General features: G+C 42.0%; 1 protein-coding gene across 1 annotated transcript; it reads right to left on the reverse strand.

Annotated features, from left to right (window-relative positions):
- Nucleotides 1-287: 287 nt before the first annotated feature.
- On the reverse strand, nucleotides 288-13,996 carry ICOSLG (inducible T cell costimulator ligand). Its single transcript, XM_032207591.1, has 7 exons — nucleotides 13,944-13,996; nucleotides 11,064-11,104; nucleotides 8,901-9,263; nucleotides 8,085-8,366; nucleotides 6,334-6,510; nucleotides 5,146-5,181; nucleotides 288-2,845 (listed from the first exon to the last, which is right to left on the reverse strand). Exons 1-7 carry the CDS (start codon nucleotides 13,955-13,957, stop codon nucleotides 2,835-2,837), a joined length of 924 nt encoding a protein of 307 aa, XP_032063482.1. The 5' UTR covers nucleotides 13,958-13,996; the 3' UTR covers nucleotides 288-2,834.
- Nucleotides 13,997-14,352: the final 356 nt, after the last annotated feature.

Consider the following 14,352-nt stretch of genomic DNA (forward strand, 5'->3'; position numbering starts at 1 on the left):
TGTTTGCTCTGCTAGGGTGTTGTTGAGGTGGGCAAGAAAAGGATGTGTCCACCCAGGCTTTATACTATCTTTGGGCTACCGCATATCTTTCATTTCATTTGTTCAAGGTACAGAGCAAAGCTTGTCAAGCCTCTGTGTTGCATCAGTCCCTCCTCATCTGAGGGCTTTGGAAAGGAGCACTCATACACCATGAGGAATGCGGCTGACAGTAAAACTCACTTTAGCTGGGGCAACAGTTTGGAGTGACTTGTCTTTACATGCTGATAGACTTAGTCAGACATAAAGGAGAATTAACAGATTTTATTTAAAACTTAAACATGGTATGTGATGAAAAGAGCTGTTACTACAGGATTTCCAAGTCCTTTGAATGCTAACAAACAACTGTCATCTAGGATTTACTTGCCTCCAAAAATAGCTGGAAACCTAAACCAATTTAAAGCATGGATTTTGCAAGAGCAAGTTGTTGCATTTACATGTGTTCACTATGCACCATGAAGTAATCCAGAAATAAGAACCCCTTCTGGTCTAATTAGCTCAATAACATACGGGGGTCACTAACATCTCTGAACAGCTTCAGCTTCTTGCCCAGGCAGAATATAAAAAGGAAACCTATTTTTAGAAAAGGCTTCTGTCAGTTCTAACAGCATCAAAGAGGCTGCACAAACCAACTTTATACGATAAAGAGCGAGGAACTATCTCACTGAACCACTAGGAAATGGCTACCCTTAACATCGGCATAGGTGACGGTCACATTTTTATGGTGTCTGCAAGCTTGCATTCTTTCTTCAGGCAAATTCCATTTAGAGTTCACTGAAGACTAGATATGGACTCAATAGATATCTAACAGATTAATAGAAAAGGGAGGAGATGAGAAAAAGCTGAGACTTAAGATTACTGAGATGTTGTAAGTTACTTTATCTGACAAATACTGTGAGCTAAATGCTGTAACTGATGGCATATGTTACACTTGTAGATTGGAAGATAACACAGGACAAAAATGGAATTAATAAATAAAACAAAGTAGTTTCACAGACAATCAAAGTTAGCAAATACACAATACATTTTTTTAACATTAACAGAGAAAACATCTTTAAAAACACTTCTGTACACGGCTACTTGCAATCTAAACAGGATCTTAATTATTCAGTTGTAGCTTGGCTTTTCTTTAACTTCTTTATCCTATTTAAATTGGCAAATAAGCCTGGATTGCATCAAATGAGAGCTAAACTGACCCTTCCCTTAAATGCCATAGAGGCTGAGCCTGTGAGACTCCCACCAAATACCGACATGGTGATGTGCAGTTACCAAACCCTGAGCCTACGTGGGGGTATTATTTCAACAAAAGATAATGGAATTATTGCCAAATGTCTTGGGATTTTGTGTGTTGGGATAACAAGACAACAAAATTTATCTTTACTTCACTCATATTTGAAAGCTGATCTTAATACAAAAATAACATCCTAACTCATGGTTGACACTGGAGGGACTTCTCTATGCAGAGCTAGGTCAAACATGGCTGTGACATACTCATAAAAATGGTAGAATTTTAGTCTAGCAACCAGCACAGGAGAATCCAGGACTCGGTTTTAAAATCATCATCAGCACCTGCCCCAACAAGCTGGCAAGAAGTGCCCCACCCAAACAAGAACTAATGTAAATTCATCCTCCTTCAAAATCTACAAAGTTGCATTGCTATTTTCATCCATTTTGCTCCTGGATGAATCAATACTGAACCAGTGAGGCACAGTTGCTGGCAAAAGCAAGTGCAGTTCTTGGCTTTCTTTCCCTTTCACTTGCTTTAGCCATTGATAAACCAAGAACATTCACGGACAACGCAGCGATACAGTCTACGCTCCTGTTTCTTCAGTGGAGGGATGAGAAACAAGGAGAGGTATGGAAAAATTCAGTTTAAAAGAACTCTCTGGAAGCTGCTGGTCTTAAACAAAGACCAGCTGAACTGAACAGAGGTTGACCATGGATTTTGTTCCATCCAGAAAGGGTTATGTCCAGGTAGCCTGACAGTAGCATAGTGGAGAGCACTATATTTAACCATTCTCATTTCCACAGACCGTTGTTTCACACAGCAAGCAATAGCTTCTGTCAAAAGCAGAAGTCCCCTTTTTGGTGGAATATTTGGTAAAGAATAAAATTTTAATATCAAGTGCATTTAAAGGAGCTTTCCTTCTGTTAATACATTCATATACAGTTACCCTGTCATAGTAAGGCACGTTTTGGTAGGACTTGGTCAAAATGCTATAGCTATTTCTGTACACAATAACATGCATCTGGTGAAATCAAACAACGAAAGGATGTACTGTAGAGTGTGAAAGGTGGAAAAAGTCACAATTTCCATTTGCAGAAAGTCCTTCAGTTTTATTTTTTTTCATTTTTAGCTGCCTCTCTTCACATTCAGTAGTCTTTGTTAGGTTAAGGAGAAGGAAGCTCTGTGGGAAGAGAGAACTTCCCATGCTCCTGAAACACGGTTGCTTCTCCTTGTAACAAATTCCTCAATGGTGATGACGACAGGATGGGTGCTCATCAGCTTTCCGTGCTCTGGCAAAGAGTACCTAAGTCCTAGGCTTATTGCTTTCCCCAGTTCAGGAGCTCAGAATGCTGACAGACTATCACAGAAGACTGTCCAAAGTGGTTAGCTCAGCTGGTTGGAACAGAAATCCAACAGATTTGGCTTTCTCTTTGTTGGAGAAGCTTTTTGCCATCAATCTTCCCACACTGCAGAAATATGCCACTTGTATTACAAGCAATGCTGCTGCTGAGATAGAGGGTGATGCTCCTCTTGACACACCTCCAGCTGCCCAAATTGTTGGCAGACTTCTTTAGACAGGTGCTGTGAAAATAAAGCGACATTTTAAGAAAAAGAATAAGGAAAAACAAACAAACAAACACTGAAATAATCACATCCTAGAGTTGTTTTATCCTATGTAACCAATGGATTGAGCTGCAAAGCTTTAATGGATGTCAGTAGCACCTTTGGTTTCTTTTAAGCTACTTCAGAGAAAGAGATGCACAAAGCCTACTTGTGGTCAAGTGAAACCACCTCCCTGAGGCTCCTGTACAGGCAGTGGAGGGATCCCTCCAGAGAACAATTTATAAAAGCATCATTAGCTCCAGTTCCACATTTCTTCTCAGTGGAAGCATCCTGCCCCACCAACTGCAATGGGCATCTGGAGAGACTAACACTACTGAGATGAAGCTATTCTTTGCATCCTTCCTTCTCCCAGTTTCCTTTTTTTTTTTTTTTTTTTTCCCTTTTCTTTCCCTTTGTAACAGCTAAGCTAGTGTCAATAGGTTCTTCATGTTTTTTTCAGTATTTGGGATTCCAACCCCCAAAACAATCTTATCTTCATAAAGTCAAACCACAAGAAGTACAAACTTATTTACATCAATGTTGAAAAGCAGAAAGCCACAGCAGAGCTTCCCTGTGGCTGCAACTTCTGCAGTACTTTACTCCCTGACCAACACACAATTCACTTGAAAATCTCCAGTAATCACTCAGTCAAGCTAGAATTTCCCCAGGAGCCCATCTTCTTGTCCCATGGCAGCACCAGGTATTTTGAGACCATTTCTGACAGATACCCTTTTCTTCTTTTGGTGAAAGAAAACAGGCCAGCAATGAGTCTGGACTGATGGAGACTTGACAGCCTGCACAGACTCCCTGAACCTTAGTGCTGAACTACTATGACCCATAGAAGAGATGCTTTCCTAACATGCAGTTTAAATCTTCCTTTTTTTAAGACTCCTGTGCCTTAAGTGTTGTTTCTGTGGGGTTAGTACAATAAATAACTTGTTCCATTTTCATAAGGACTCTCCAAAGAGGGTTGTTATTCTGTCCCTGCATGGCCTTGCCTTTTCCAGTCTAAACAAACACAGACAATCTTGCATCAGGTTTTGGACTCTTATTTGGGTGACCCAGTTTAAGGGTAAATTAGGACTGTATTGCCTCCATGTCTCCCATGGCTCTGTTGGCAGACAACAACCCTCAGAAGTAGGTCAGTTTCTGACAGCAGCGAACCACCAATGCTGCTGTCCCACCTCCTCTTCCGCAAATGGTGCAGATGTGCAAAGGGAAACATAGTGTCTGGAAGGGAAGTGTCTTTGTTTTGTTTTTAATGAACAAATTGTGCCATAGTGGCCTTCAATATAAAATAAATATTTACTCCTATTTATGCCACAGAGGTTTTTCTACTTAAAGAATAAGTCCAGAGACTACTTAAGGAATAAGTCCAGAGGTCTGATCACAGAGGGCCTGGTATAAGTCAGGCGAGGAAGAAGTTGACATTTAGTAAATAGCTAAGATTATGTTAATGCAACTCATAGGAAAAAAAAAAGAAAATACTTCCTTATCTGAAGGACAAAATCTATTCTTTCTACATTAACCTCTACAGAAACAGTGTAATGTCTGTTGTTGTTTAGCAAACAAAACTGTTGTGGGTCAGATTGCAATTGCATGACGGGTCTGGAAAACAACTGACCATTAATCCAGTTTTTATGACACAAATGTTTTAGGCATTTTTAAGGGTTGTTTTGCTTCTGCTTGATATTATCACTTGGGTTCATTCACAGCATCTCTTAATGCAGACTATATTTTCTGTTGCTTTAACTACTACAAGCTGTGGTAGAATCACAGTATTTTCTGTCTGTTCTGCAAAGACAGCTAGCCAGATAATAGTTATTTGCCTCAGTAGAACTACCAAATGAAACATAAAATAGGCAGGTATTTCATCTTCTATGTACTTTCACAAGTGCCCTGTGCTGAGCTTGTTTTTCCAAAGGTCCTGTTTTTTTGTCCTTTTTTTTTTTTTTTTTTTTTCACTCCACTATAGATGATAAATGAATTGCTAAACCAACTGGCCTGCAATATTGCAGTCTTGCTTATAATAATATTGAAGGTCTGAACTTTTCTCATTTTTTTTTGCTTGGAAATGAGAGTACTTCTTTTTCTTTTTTTTTTTTTTTTTTCTTTTTTTAATTGGGTATGCACAGGCTGAGGTTCATCAACAGAAAGTGTTTATAACATCCAGTAAATCTAACCCAAAGACTTTGTGGTGAATATGAGTACTGAAGTTATTGTACTGAAAAGTTAAGCAATTTTTGAGACAAATACAGTAACATATTTTTAATACTTACAGTTAAGTTTTCTGTTGTCTTCATTTGGTTGGACATCTGTTGAAATAAATAAATATAGCGTGTTAAGTGTGGAGCATAGATAACCAAAGTCTTAACACTAATGGCATTAATATTAAGCAACATCCACCAATGCTGTAGGGTTTACTCTTCTAAATTCTTTTTGGACAGCAAAATGGGGTCCATCCTCTATTTGCTTACAGTCTAGGTCACTGTTTCAGCAAGGATACATTTTGTGCTTAAAGCAACAGCACTGCTCCATGTTTTGGGACAGAGTGCCCCTGCACCACTCTTGGGTTGTTCCTAAAGAGAGAACATGGCCCCTGCCAACTGCTACGGAGGCTGGGCAAGATTGTTACCCCACTTTCTCTAGGTCTTCTCTGGAGCAACTGTACTTGCTAGCCAGGAAGAAGAGGGCATGGTTTGAAAGTGTACCTTGTTCTTGCTTGTGAAAAGTGTGGCTGCCCCACTCCTTTTTCTTAGATGTTAGCTCTCATATCTCTGTAAAGTGGCTTACACTAAGTACTCATGTACATCAGCAGACTCAGTCTGGTTCACAAGACATCTTTTAGAGCCACCTTTTCTGTCTTGCTAAACAGTAAGAGCCCTACATATGGGCAAACGTAGATATACAAGTGGACACATGTATAACATGAAGTGACAGTGAGAACTTACAGCCATCAGCTATAGCAGTGCTTTACAGCTAACTTGTAGGAAACCACTTAGGAAATTCCCAGTGGGATCTTGAATCATCAGTTGCCCAGTCAGTGACTCTAAAGCTCTCTGGACAGACTTATCCTGATTTTTTGCTTGGGATTGGGCTAAGCAGAACCAGTTACTAACCCCAGTCCTGTTCCATGAAGGCACATCCCTTCCACCTGTCCAGAAGCAGCCTGCAGGAATTGCAGCTGAGAAACTATGGCCTGAGCTGGCACAAAGTCTGAGCTACTCCTATATCCAGTGGTTAATTTCTGTAAGGTTCAGGTGCATTAGCAGAAAATCATGCACAGTAACATGCTGTGGGGCATTATATGTCCTCCCCAGGGCACCTCAGGTATTTTGTAACAGTGTGATTTCCTGCTGTTGTATGCAGGGAATTTATTTCCTTCCATGCATTGAATAACGTTGCATATTTTGGCAAATGAAAAATAACCCTTCAGATTTGGTCACACAAATTAAGGTCCTCATTACCTGTGTATGACACTAGTTTGGAAGACCGATGTTTCCACAGCCAGCAGATTAACACAGCTAGAAGAGCTAGCAGAATGACAATAGAAATGATGCCAGCTGCTTGAGCACCTTGTCCACCTTTTTCCAGGTCTTTGTGACTTTCTGTATTAGAACCATTATTTTGCTTTTCCTGTGTGTCTAGAAAAAATAGAAAAAAAGATGTAATAAGGCATAAGTTTGCACACTTCATACCAGGCAATTATTTGACCACACATTATGTAAATAAATAAAAATTCTGAGGGACTAAATATTTATGCTATTCATATCACTGTGATTATGGTGGTATTTTTTCTGAGCAAGGCATGTTTCTATCTTACATGGCTTGTTAATATAATCATACAGTGCCAGTTTATTCCTCTCTATCATCACACTACACAGGTGGATCCTTCATTTTCTTTCTTCTTTCCTGCCACTTGGGAGACTGCATATTTGAGCTTGTATCTCGACTCAGTGGGAGATAAATCTATACAGAATCTATAATACAAGTCTGATAGTATCATCAAACTGGGTGAAAATCTCTCTTAAGTTAATCATGAATTCTCGCTGACTGCTGAAAACTGAGTTTCAAATTACATCTCTTACTCTTTTTCAAGTGTGATAGTGCCTTTAGAAACAAATAAAAACTAATAAGATGAAGTTTTTTTTTTTGTTTTTTTTTTTTTTCCCCCAGAATACAATATGGCAATGTCAATAAAAAAACTAATGACAATGCTACTTAGTTTTCCTTTAATTTGAGATGACAGCAATGGTATGCTACCACATAAACAGTCTATTGTTCAATTTTTGCTCATGCACATGATTTTTGTTCATGGAAACTGCATAATCTATATTGCTTGGCTATGTTTGAGGGATCAGTCTTGTTAAATTCAGAATATGCAATCACTTGCTTAGGTAAACTAACTGCAGATATCCACCAACAGTTACACAAATGGCCAAGCCTCCTTGCAGCAGATGCAGAAACCTGGGAAGGAAGCAGGACCATGCCAGACAGCTTCTCTCCACAGCAGGTTAGGGACTGTGACATTTACTATTGGTACTACAGATGTAACTTCTTACAGCTTTTCTTTGTTAATAGCTTTCCAGTTTAGTGAAGAGCTGTGAGGCTAAATACTTGTTCTTGCTGTTGGTCACTTAGATCATCAGTATATATCTTATTACACTTGTGACATTAGGAGAGTTGTTCTATTGGGATAATACTACCTGTTTGTTACAGGCCTACTTTAAGCAGTGTGCTGAGTTAGAACTAAAGTTAAACTAACTTTAATTAAGTTAAAACAGAACTTCAAAACCAAGCAGAGTACAAAGCAAATATGAGTGATGCAAAGCCATGGGGCAGGGGGTCAGGAACCACACGTCCACTGCATGGCAACACTTGAAAAATGACTTCACCTCAAGCAGTCATGTTTGCAAGGAACCCAAGGGTAGAGCCTAGTGACTGCCTTGGGAGCAATAGCTGCTCAATGCCATCGTCACAACGTGCTTGATGGGGTGTTTGGCAATGTGGATCAAGTCAGAAGTAAACATTAATTCCATGGCAAAGCAGACCTAGCTTGAGGAAAAAAAAACCTGAGCTTTCTCAGCATGTTTTTTTAGAACCACTGAATTTTAGTATGCCCCTCATTAGAGCATGATAGAACTACTACAGATATATCAACCAGTGTGGCTCTATCCGCTATCTAGAAAACATGAAGATGTATCGTGAGGGAACTTACAGTTGGCTGATATATTTTCCTGCAGTCTTTTATTTTCTATGAAGCACTCTATTTGCATATCAGAAGTTGCTTTAACCTTCAGTGTGCTAAGAACGCTGTAAGTGCCATCGTCATGGAGGGTGATGCTCAACTCTGATGGAAGCAAGCGACTGTTGTCCGTCCTATTTATCCAGTAAACATTTGGTTCTGGGTACCCGTTGTCAGAGCTACAGCTGAAAGTCACTTCTCCAGTACTGTTACTGTTTGTTACTGGTCCGCTGAGTATTGGTTGGCTGTAACTAGCTAGAGAGAAAGAGAAAAAGAAATGTTTGTCAAGATTTTGAAACGTATTGAAAAGACAGAACTTTGACATGGCTTCTGAAGCAGAAGTTCTGGGTTTCACAAGACCCTCGCAACTTGAAAAGAAAACATATACAGGCTTGGTTCATAAGCCAAAGATCTGAAAGAACTGCTGGCAGAGCAGAAAGCTGAAGCCAAACCCCAAGGAACAGAGCAACTTAAGTCGCTGTCACCCAGTCATGTGCAAGAACATATCAATGAAATATTAATTTCATTTCACATTAATGAAAAGCATTCCACATTAATGAAAGTCAACTTGAAAAAAAGCCCAACACTGGATAAACAGTTGTTACAGCTGCTCTCCCAGTTTTAGATTCCCCATCTGTAGCATTTAAAATAAGCAGATTTCATTTCAACAAAGTATTGAAGAAGGTTTCTAACTCAAGGGTATATTTACATACAGTATTGAAATGGCACTAACTGGAAAAAACAGAGTTAGACTTTGGGCAAATACATGCAAGTGGTAAGAGTTCTTACCTGCCAAGCTGAGAACCACTTGTGCCTGGTGAACTACTTGGGTGTATTCATTTGTCTGCAGCACTACACATTTGTACTTGCGCTCATCGCTCTGGCTGACATTTAGTAGGAGCAGAGAAAAATCGCCTTCTCCCAGTCTGTCCCACAATAACTGAGTCCTGTTTTTAAAGTGAATACATTGTTCACTTTCATTGTCTTGACCAGAGATCAGCGCATGTACTACTGAACACTGCTCTTGAACATCATCTATTTGCCAGTACACCCGTAGATTATTTAAGCTGAGTTCTTTTCCTGGATAAATGCAACTCAGTGTAGCATTATCTCCAAGTTTACTGATAACAATCGTCTCCTCCAGTGCAGCAACTATAAAGATAAAAAGAGAGGGAGAACAAAGGGAGTTAGTATTAGTATTTATAACAGGCAGGAGAGCATTCTCACTTCGTGGTCATTTCATGGTCATTCTTACGTCCTGACTTGCTCCTTTTCGTCAGCACCTAATTCTCTACTCTGTACTTTCCAAGGGACCTTTTACAATACCAAGCCTCCTGATTATTTCTTTTTGAGGACCAACTCAGGGAACTAAGTGTTCCCTGCCCTATGGGTGGAAGGCAGACAGACTAAACTGACTAGGACTGACTGCAGACACATATGCAAGTCCTAACGCATTAATAATCACTTTTTTTTTTTTTTTTTTTTAATGAGAAAAATGCCAAAGAGAAATCACGAAGACTGGAAACCCTGATAAGAAAGAGTGCTTCCATTATTTTGAGACGAAAGTAATTAAAAACGCAGGTAAAGAAAAACACAAAACAGCGTGTCTCAAAGTGGGCAGGTCATAGCAATAACCTTTTATTATTACCAAGGGTGTAACCCTCTCAACAAACATACTCAGATGGGAAACTAGCATGCCCAGATACAGATAGTGACACATCTATTAGACATGTACAGCCTCTGAGAACCAGCTGATATAGGCCAGCACAATAAAGAGCAGTTTTCCTGATCTCCAAGGAGGACAGAGGCAGCCTTTCACCTCTCCTCCACCATAGCAGCTGGAAAACCTCCATTGATACTGGTTGCTGAGACCAGAGCAGTATGTGTAAATGCTGGACTGGGTAAAGGAGGGTGAGGCATGGTGCTGGGTGAGAGAAAGAATCATGCTGGGGAGTGAACTATGGAAAGAAGGATGATGGCAGTGAAGGTTTAGAAGTGTAGATCAGAGCATGGTGTGGTGGGAGGTGACAGCGTGTTAGGTAAAGGGCAATATGTCTTTGTGTTGATGCACTGAACTCTGAAGGAGCTCACCCACAAGTCTGAGTTGGGCACTCTGGTTTAAAAACACCACTGAAGGGAGCTCACTGCTTTCAGGGAGGAAGGTTGTATCTGTTCTCCAGGCCCTCGTCCTCTGCTGGGTGCAACAAGAAGCAACAAGGTTGAACTGCAGCTGGAATGATGCAGCTCAGGCTTGGGGAAACCCCATGTAGCAGCAGGAAAAGTGATGCTGTAGAAAACTTTGCCTGGGGGCACCTCATTCACTGGTCTTCTTTAGGACAGGCCAGCCAGCATCAACTGGGACTGAATCTTATACAGTTTGTCCTGATTTTGGCACCAGGGGGCTTTCTTGATGACTTTGTTGAGGTTCTTCTCAGTCATTAAGCAAGAATGGAGGAGAACAGACTCTAAAAATATTTAAGTATCACCAGGTGATGTCCTTTAACCTTATCTTTGTTCTGAAAGGGATTTTTGGAACTGTAGTAAGAGACTTACTAATACTGGGCACTGAGATACAACAATGTATAATCCTAGCCATATTGTGAGTACTGACTTTATGCAAGCATGTTAGATCTGTCTATCAACAACCATTTCTACGGCCTCTGGCTCGCACTCAGAAATAAGTACAGGGGGATATTTGTGAAGCAAGCACAGCAATCTGAACAAGAGCATCCATATGATGCTTTGCTAGTCTCTGTATGAAAACTCATAGAAATTGATTTTTTCTTTCTTTTCTTGATGCATGTCACAGGAACATTTCACATTGAGGAATTCTCAAGAGTCTTGCTGAAAACATGCAGATGCTTATATTACACATATTGTGACTAATCTGCTCATTTGCCAAACTCTTGTAAGGAGGACAGCTTAATTTTAAATGAAGTGTTCTCAACTTACCAGCTCTCAGAATATGAAGGGACAGTAACAGAAATCCACAGCTAAAAAAAAATAAAAACCAGAGATGTTATACAACAGATGTTAGCTTCCCTATTGTTTACATAAGTGATAAACATAATATTGATTGTTTCAGTATAGTAGCAGAAGTAGATAAATTAAGTACTAGTGGCAATTATGCAAATTCCCATTAAGCATTTGCATTTTTTGACAGCTGCAAAACTTCTTGTTCAAATAACCTAATTGTGGGTGGGTGGTCAAGGCCACAAATAGAAGCAAAATGCACTAATATTGGAATCAGAGCACCAGACCTGACACCAGTGTTGTGCCCATCTTTCTTGCTACAAACAAGCTATGGACTGGAGATCCAGCAGTCTCTGCCTGGTACTGTGATCACTGGGAGGGAGAGCAACTGCATGGGCTTAGGTCCAGGTCAAGCCCCGCATCCCGCTGTTGTGCTGGTAATACACGAGTCACAATTTTGTTTTGTTGAAGGACAACAAGCAGCTGACTGTGCTGCTCACAATTTGTGAGCTCAGTAAATCACATAAACAGGAAATGTGTGATAGCACAGAGTTGTCCGAAGGTTTTGTTGGAAAGAATTTGGCACATTTTATTACTCCAGAGGGATAAATCAACAAGAAAACCTAGTTTATCTGTAAAGCACAAGTGATTTAACTCTCATCCCACAGGGCTTTGAGAAAGATAAATGTGCAGGACTTTCCCAAAAGTTAATTTAAAATAGCCCTTCAGTGACCATACTTAGCTATAAGTCATGCTCTCCAGACTTCTGTGGCAAGGAAGATGCTGGAAAGGTCTGGGGATGGAGCTGCGTGCCTGTTTTCCCACCTTGATGTTGCCCCAGGTTGCAAACCCGAGCCAATGGGCAGCAGGACACCTGCTCATCTCCAGTTTCCCCAACTTGTTTTTGCAAGCTGGGGCTTATGCTGGAGTGTGAGCTCACACTGATGGCTTCCTCTCAGCCCTCAGCCAGGTCCAACACTGAACCAAGGGTTGGGAGTGAGGGGGAGAGCTCCCAGCACCCCATGCCCACCAGGAGTGAGCCCCAGGGTCTCCCACACAAGAGCTTTGCTCCTTCCCAGCTCTGCTCCCACCAGCTGGCAGGGCCAAAATTGAGTCTCCTCTGCTGGGGAGAAGGGTCTCACACTTACCCTTACCCCTAGGAAAATTATGATTATTTGCCCAAACATATTTGGCTACCCACGAAGAAAGCAAAGGGCGTCCTAACAAAAAAAAATAAAAAATCAACCTACATTTGAAGCCCCACATCCAGAAAATGAGATGGGCAGAGTTTAAGAAAGAGTCAGTGTACTTTTATATGAGGAAAAAAATGTTTATTTTCCTTTTTATGTTCTCCAAACTGGTTTCATAGATGAGATTAAAAAAGTTTAAGTGGATGTCTACTGTGCAACATTACTGCTCTAACACTTATTTTAGCAAATCTACCATCAGCTCTAAAGTCTCCCAAGTAAACACACCTAAACACCCCAAGGAGGCAGCTCTGCTCCTTTTTGTGGCTGCAACTTTTGGTGCGTGGGGTTTTATATTGTAGTTTTGCCGTGTTTGTATTCTGTGCAGGAAGATTAATATACTTTTTGTGCCAGGCTCATGGATGTCTGCCTTGAAAAGATCACCTGAATGGAATCTTAATCCCGCGGTTGTGTTTGTTTTGCTCTTTCCTGCCTAAATTAGAAACTATTGATATAGTAAGTCATTTGAATGAAATACAGAACAACAATTGATACTCTCTAGGGGACTCTGCAGGGAATTTCCCAGGCTAGGTATTTGCTGATGCCAACGAACTTTCATCTAGTCAGCCAGCGCTGATTATTTGATGTATGTAAACAAAGCAGGTTTTGATTTGCTATTTTAATAGATAATGTCACAGTCAAGATTGAACAGATCTATAGACGTTCATCCTCCAACTAGCAGTTTGCAGCTGTGATAGTCTATGGGCTGTCTCATCCAAACCTTCCCATGGAGTAGCTTTAATGCCGAGCTCCTAATAGAAAAGGGGAGAAACTCTCGCCTGCAGAAAAACCTGTCTTTTGTCCTGTATGTAGGCTCTGATCATGCGTTCATCACACTGTCAGTGAACTCCGCTAACCTCAGGTGTAATTGCATTAATTTCCATTGAAAAAAAAAAGCTTTAAAAACATTTTAAAAAACTTTTTAAAGTTTTTTTTTTTTTTTTTTTTTTTTTTAATTTCAATTCTTTCCCACACCTTCCCCTTCTATTTTTCTTTTTTGATGTCATGTGAAACGGGAGAAAGTTGCACTTCCTCTTTCATACATTCTTGCTCAGTGAGCTTATTCTTACTACCACCTCAACGTTTTCACACGCTGCTTATTTCAGACCCAAGGGATGCTGCCGTTCTGGCACAAACTAGCCAGACAAAAGATGCCCTGACCCTTGTAGTAACAACTTCGGGGCTTTTGCCCCACAGACTCGCTTCGTGCCCAGCCTCGCAGCAGCACAGCTCCTCTCGCATCCAACAGCAGGTGCCCCAAGCGGCGGCTTGGCCACCCGGCTTTTCCAACACCCGCTTCAAGACAGCACCAACTTAAGCAACACGAGCTCGACTGCTCCCCACAACCCCTTCAAGGAGCAAAAATGTTCCTAAAAGGGCCAGCCGGCCCCGCGCAGGCAGGGCTTTGCCACCACCGCCCCGGGTCATGTCCTAGCAGAGGAGCCCGGCGCCCCCCGTGCTGCGGGTCCCCGAGGTGCCCAGCCTGCCCCCGTTTTCCCAGCCCACCCCCAGCACAACATGCTGCCCGGGGAAGGGTAGCAAAGCCCCACAGCCGCTGCCCCCTAACCCAAGCGCCCCGCAATGCCTCCCACCCCGGGGCCCCTCCGCTCACCCCCGCGGTTCCATCGCAGCCGCGCCGTGCCGAGCCGAGCCGTGTTGTGCCGAGCTGAGCTGAGCTGAATTGAGTTGAGCCCGCTGCTGGCCGGCTTTAGGCCATTCCCCTTTCCCTCCCACGTCTCCTCCCGCTGGGGATTTCCGCCTGCAATGCTCGGCCGGGGCCGCGCCCCGCCGGGGGGGAGGCTGCCGGTGGGCGCCCCTCACCGTCGCCTCGGGGCTGGCACCGCAGCCGTCGGCCGGTCGAGGCTACGAGGCGAGGGGCGACTTGGGTTGCGCCCACCCGGCTGGGCTCTGCCACTGAAATCGGGTTTCGAAACGCGTTTCAGAAATTAGGCTTGCTGCTGCGTGGTTAGGCAATAGCCCCGAGCACGGCTTGACGCGGTGGGCGGCGGCGTAGAAGATAA

The sequence above is a fragment of the Aythya fuligula genome, chromosome 1 (assembly GCF_009819795.1).
Source record: "Aythya fuligula isolate bAytFul2 chromosome 1, bAytFul2.pri, whole genome shotgun sequence".
NCBI classification, from domain to species: Eukaryota; Metazoa; Chordata; class Aves; order Anseriformes; family Anatidae; genus Aythya; species Aythya fuligula.

Excerpts from the sequence above, each read along its gene's own strand:
- ICOSLG (XM_032207591.1), bottom strand. Across the intron at positions 8,367-8,900 it reads AGTGGTTCTCAGCTTGGCAG|CTAGTTACAGCCAACCAATA; the intron begins GTAAGAACTCTT and ends CTTTCTCTCTAG. Across the intron at positions 5,182-6,333 it reads CAAACTAGTGTCATACACAG|ATGTCCAACCAAATGAAGAC; the intron begins GTAATGAGGACC and ends TTATTTCAACAG.